Below are 6,062 nucleotides of genomic sequence, written 5' to 3'. Positions count from 1 at the left end.
TTTTTTTTTTTTTTTTTTTTTTTTTTTTTTTTTTTTCTTCGTTTCGCAAAGTCTTCGATAGAGATCACATTCTCGAGCCAAAGTCTCTACTTTGCGTACCTGTTTTTTATTATTATTATTATTATTATCATTATTATTATTATTGTTGTTATTATTATTGTTTATTATTTATTCTCACCCTTCATACGATCCGAAACTTTGTTGTAATTTATTCTCTATGAAATAACACTTGTAAGAAAGCGTAAATAAATTATTTTGGTAATAATTTTTTGCAAAAACTTTTCTTTCCTTGGAGTGAATTCCTGAAACGTAGATCGTCGATTTATCGACAATTGAATAAGAAGAAGCGTGGATCATATACGATCGAGAAAGCTTATTGAATCGACCTTCTTTCTCCACTGGAGTTTGGACCAAGTTTAAAAACTAAGCTTTTGTATTCCTCGTCATCGGCTGGAAGAAAATGCGACGAGAATTTTCAACGAACGCCGATAGTTTCGTGGTTGTTCACCCGGCCGTGATTCCTATCGATTGATAAACATTCGAAATATCTCTCTTTCTCTCTCTCTCATTTGATCAATAACGCGACAAATATATTTTCCATTTTAATTTTAACTCTTTTTTACGACAATCATATCTTTTTTACAATCGAAAAATCTGCTTCTTCATAACTCATCGAGAAAACAAGCGCGAAAACAAATTTTACGAAACGTCCCTGAGCGAACAGGTGCATAGACATGTGACAATATATATATATATATATATATGTATATATAAGGATAGGACGTGTTTCGTGGCTGTCATGGTCAATGACCAGAAACGGATTCGCGTTTCGTAACCGATCAGGCCCTCACGGATCACTCTTATGTATTCAAATCCCGAAGAATTGGCGGTGAGTGACGCGACCTCGTGACGAGACGAGGCACGAGGACCCGCTCTGCCGACCCGGTCCGCCCTCGGCCCTCGATCGTCCCGAAACCTCTTTTCGGAATCGTGATTGGACCGCGGCCAACAAGACCGCGTCAAAATCATCGAAATTCGTGAGAGAGAGAGAGAGAACGGGGAAACATCCTTCCGCCGTTCATTTATAGAATTTCTTGTCGGGACGTCCAACTTTTCTTAATCAGCAACAGTTCAAAATCTTGAATCTCTTTTTTTGCTTAACGCTTTCCATCCGCATCCGTCCTTCAGAGGAGGAGGAGGAGTCGTCCTCAGGATACCTCGGCGAGTATTCGCCGCACCCCTGCCTCCGATTCCTTTCGAGGCAATATTTCGAGAGAGAGAGAGAGGAGAGATTGGATCCGATCCAAAGGGCGTCTCTCTCGTCTCTCCTCGGCGAAACGAAATTCTTTTCCTCGAGAGGAAGAAGAATAAAGAATAGGAATATTTAACGAGAGGGGGGGGGGGATTGGATTTTCGATGAATATTACGCGGTGAGAAGGAATTCGATTGCACGCAGGGGAGCGTATCGGTCGGTACATCAACGGGGGAAAAAAATTTGCATCGGGCCTTCGAGGATGATGTGGACGTCTGGATGGTCATTGGCAGACCAAACGTGATGAAATTACTAATTCGACGTCTACCGAGAATTGGCCATTCATACAATATTCAAGATCCTCTCCGCGCGGGTTCCCTATATAACACCCTTCTACGGAACGGAACACCAGTCTTCGTCCAGGATCTTCGTTTACACGCAACGAAAAACACTTCGTCTAATCCCATCCCGTATACAATCCTAAACGAAATCCGTTCGAATCATGATTCGGCAAACTTGTCTAATCCTGTCCCTCGCCCTCCTCCTCTCCATCGTTTGGACTTTTCCTCAACAGCCCAAGTCAAGGAGGCCGATCCCCCAGTTCAAGGTTTGTTATCTCTTTTCTTTTCTTTCTTTTTTATTTTTTTTTTTTTTGGAGCGAAAGAATTGTTTCTTTCCCTGTTCTTTCAGAACAAGACCGGGGGCCTGGAACTTCCCGACAACGCCACATTGATCAGGGAGAATATCGTTGACAATTTCTCATGTCAGGACAGAATTTACGGATACTACGCCGACATGGAGAACGATTGTCAGATTTTCCACGTTTGCATGCCACAGATCAGGGGCTCGACCAGATGGAGCTTCATCTGTCCAGCGGAGACGGTATTCAATCAAGTGAGTAAATTTCCCCTCCTATTTTTTTTCTTTTTATTACTTTATCATATTCTCGATAAATCGATCGAGGTTATTTTTTGATCGCTTGTGGATCGTTAGGCGACGTTCGTTTGCACGAAAACGGAAAACTCGATACCATGCGAGGAATCTGAGAAATTCTACAACTTGAACGAGGCGATTGGCAAGGAGGTAGAGGAAGAGGAAAACGACGTGGAGGAGCGGCCTACGAAGGAATCGGACGCGGAACCGATTTCGAGCAGACCTCCGGCCAGGACGTCGAGGATCTCGAATCCGAAGAAAATATCACGGGATCAGTGATCTCTTGCGATCGCTAAGAAGTGCGGCTGTGTGTGTACGTATGTATGTATGTATGTATGTGTGTTCCTAGAAGAGATCAAACTCGTGAACTTTTGAAAGAGAAAAAAAAAAAAAAAAAAAAAAACAAGATTACGCTTGCTCGAGGAAAAGCAAAGAATAAGTTTGCTTAGTATTTAAATATTGATATTTAAATATAGAATAAAAATTGTATCGAAATGTACATTTGAACGTGTTAAAGATATATAAATATATATGTAGTTTGGCGAAAGTTAGAGAGAATAAAGGGATTGTAGTCTCTATGCAACAAATTTTATTGCATATACAATGATACGAGTAATTAATACTGCTATTCGGTAATTAAGCAATCACACGTATAAGAAAGTTTACACAAATGTCCCAAGCCTAGAACGAAACGAAAAGTGCGACGACGGTGCAAGAGATGAATGCGTTTAAAAGCAAAAAAAAAAAAAAAAAAACTAACTTAATATCTAACGAATTAACGAAACGTCGAAAAATAATAATTCGTATTATTGATGCTAAAAAAAGGCTATCGTTGTCGATAACGTTTTTTCTTCTTTTTTTCTTTCATTTTTTTTTTGTTAACTATTTATTTACAACAATTGATATGTGTCGATATTGGTCTTGCGACTTAAGGATAAGTCGAGAATAAATTATAATATGGTAACGGTAATAAAGAAAAAAATATACTCGAAATATTTACTGTACAGGGAGGATAAAATGAAAGTAAAAAAAGAAATACACGCACACACATACACACGCACGCACGCTCGCGTGAAAAGCGGCTAGAAATAAATCCAATCTTTTTTTTTTTTTTTTTTTTTTTTTTCATATTTTAAATTCAAAAATTAGAGAATTATTTACGAAATTGCAAAAGTCACCGAAATCCGTCGGTAATCTTCGGCTTCTTTTCTATTCGGTATCTTTGGATAACTAGCCATCATATCGTGGATATAGGCAATACCTATTTTCCCCGTTTATAAATGCCGATAAAATAGAATTAATAACAGAAAAAACAACGATTAAATCAACTTTCGCGTTCAAACACAATTTCACCGCGATCAAGAGAGACTCGTGAAACGTCATATCAATACTCAAAAGCATTTTATAATCGAAAGAAAAAGAATTAAGATCAACGTAAATCTCGCCTCGTAGCCATTGGGCGGCATTTCGTGAGAATTAAACGAAGATAATATACGTTAAAAAAAAAAAAATAGATATCTAATGTTTAATATTTAAACGATTGAAGAGGATACAAGTATTTTTTTTTTTTTGTAAATCACTCGTATCTTTAACAAGCCTTTCACAAGCAAGTTTCTAATGTTATTTTATTCCTTAATCCATAAATATCTCTGTCTTAAACGAACTAAACGATATAACGCAATCTAAAATATATTAAATATTTTCGACCATATATATATACCCTGTATTGTCCATCCCGATAATCAACGTAACGTAATTTCCTTTGAATCCTTTTTTCAAATTCTTCTTTTATCGACGGAACGGAAGAAGATTCTAGTCGAAGCGAAAACAATTTTTAGGCCTCAGAATCTACAGCCAAATCGGCCGCCATCTCTTCCGGACTTCTAAGATCTATGGCAAACCTTCTCTTCGCCCCGTTTTTGCTCGCCATTTCCGCCATTTTATCCTGCGCTTTCACGCTCCTCGAATAGATTTCGAAAGCAGCGGCCAGAGCGTAGGTGAGCTGCCTCGCGTGATGTTTCGACTCGCAGACGAAACCGTAACATTCGAACGGCGACATTCTTCTAAAGTTGTCCGTCTCCCGTACAACGATCATTGAGAATACTCGGGTATAGACGAGATCTTGAACCCCATAAGAAATCGTCTCGATTGGATACATCTTGACGAGGTTGGGATCCTGCTTCCTTTTCTCGATAGGCAACAGAGCTACGCCTTCCTCGGATACGACCAGTTTGATCAGAGGCAGCATGGTGTTGGTCGGTAAGGCCTTAGCCGCAGCGACCATGTTATCGACTGGTCTCCTCGTGTGCTTGATACCCCAGAGGCCCCTGGCATCATGAGAGCCCAAATATTTCACCTGAAAAGAGCTCTTCTTTAGTCTCCGTGACTCGAGGCTCCGTTCAGGTAATAATTATACCTCGAATTCCTAACGTGGTACACGAGTTTTGGTGTACGGGTAATAATAAAAGTTGAGAAATTACGGATTTACGATTGCGTGATGTAAGGTTAGGCGCGAAGAGTGCGCGTGGATAAACATCGTGAAATATGTATACCTGGAACACTTGAGGAAGATCCGTGGAACCTTCGAAGACGTTGTTATCGATGGACAGACGAGATAGCTTTGACACGAGATCTTTCCTTTCTTTGTCGGTCGAAGAGACGGGACTTTTCTCCTTCTTCATCTCGACCACTTCTTGACTTGTCTACGTTGAAGAAAAATTTTCGATGTTACAAATTTTTCTTCTTTCTAACGATTCTAATAGATTAAGAAAAGACAAAAAAGAAAAGAAACGTTGAAGGGAATTACGAATTAATTAATTGCGACGTTGCGTTAGAAAATTGCGACATAACTTCTTCGACATCTTTTTCGATTCTTGAAAACAATCGATGAACGAATATATTCGATCAATTTTAAGAAAAAGATTTAAAACAAATATCGTTCGATACTCACGCTACTATTATCGAGTCGAGTGGTGCTAATTCTCTGTGTTTGGCCAGGCTTCACTTTCAGATGATACTCGACCACGTTCGGTATGTTCGGCGGGTTGGAAACGACTGAGGAAGCCGGAGAGGATGAAGAGGCGGTCGCTGCCCGCTCAGGGACGGCGTTTCCGGCCTCGGTCGCCCCGAATAACGGCGCTGTCATCACTGATCTATACCCACCACCACCGATCGTTTCCCTCGTCTGACAAATTCGAAACAAAAATTTCCTTTCACTCTTTCTCCTCGTCAATTTTTTGAAATTCGCTTTTAAACTTTTAACTTTATTCTTTTTTTTTTTTTTTTTAATCGAACAAGACCTTCTCTCCCGAGCAATTATCGCCGACGATCGAGGGACAGCTATCCTTGTCATTTTTCACCGTTTTCTTAGAATCAGCCCTTTTCGAAGCCAAGCCAAAGTCCTCGTCCTCCATGTTCACCGGTACACGCAATCTCTTCTTTTCTATCTACCACAAGTTCCTCTGCCTGGTATCTTCTTCGATCCGTTCCTTCAACAAACAACGTCAATTTTTCAATTATAAAAATTACGATTATAACACACAAGCGACACAAGTACTCTGTATCGATCATCGCGCCTTCAACAATCGTTCGTTCGAGGGAAACAGCGTGAAATCGTAAAAAAATGGACAAAATGATCGTTACGAAGGGCAACTTTTATTTTCTATTTCAACTTTTACTATTATTATTATCAAAAAAAGAAAAATGGAGATCATAACGCGACGAGCAATACAACATTCACTGTGGTAACGTTTCGCAACGGTTGTTATTATTATTATTATTATTATTATTTTCATCGTTGAGCCGCGAAATTAAAAATGTGGTTAACGTCTCGACTCGAGCCGGAAAACAGCTGTCGCGCGGCACGTGTTGCACCTTG

The 6,062-nt window shown here is 39.7% G+C and overlaps 2 protein-coding genes across 3 annotated transcripts in view; one reads left to right on the top strand and one right to left on the bottom strand.

Moving 5' to 3' along the window:
- Positions 1-1,440: 1,440 nt before the first annotated feature.
- LOC102678729 (U-scoloptoxin(01)-Er1a-like) lies at positions 1,441-3,317 on the top strand. The gene is made up of 3 exons (XM_006620830.2): positions 1,441-1,859; positions 1,943-2,146; positions 2,246-3,317. Exons 1-3 carry the CDS (start codon positions 1,755-1,757, stop codon positions 2,462-2,464), a joined length of 528 nt encoding a protein of 175 aa, XP_006620893.1. The 5' UTR covers positions 1,441-1,754; the 3' UTR covers positions 2,465-3,317.
- LOC102678270 overlaps positions 2,755-6,062 on the bottom strand; it is a 12,529-nt gene continuing 9,221 nt past the window's right edge. For both annotated transcript variants that reach the window (XM_006620828.2, XM_006620827.2), the window contains exons 2-5: positions 5,485-5,673; positions 5,136-5,369; positions 4,738-4,887; positions 2,755-4,541 (exon numbers count right to left, since the gene is read on the bottom strand). In XM_006620828.2, coding sequence (XP_006620891.1) covers positions 4,020-4,541; positions 4,738-4,887; positions 5,136-5,369; positions 5,485-5,598 — 1,020 coding nt within the window. In that variant the 5' untranslated portion in view covers positions 5,599-5,673 and the 3' untranslated portion in view covers positions 2,755-4,019. The remainder of the gene's footprint in view (positions 4,542-4,737; positions 4,888-5,135; positions 5,370-5,484; positions 5,674-6,062) is intronic.

Source organism: Apis dorsata, unplaced genomic scaffold (assembly GCF_000469605.1).
Source record: "Apis dorsata unplaced genomic scaffold, Apis dorsata 1.3 scaffold_538, whole genome shotgun sequence".
In the NCBI taxonomy this organism is placed as follows: Eukaryota; Metazoa; Arthropoda; class Insecta; order Hymenoptera; family Apidae; genus Apis; species Apis dorsata.
Note: the sequence above shows the minus strand (reverse complement) of the source record. Positions and strands in the feature narration are given on the sequence as shown.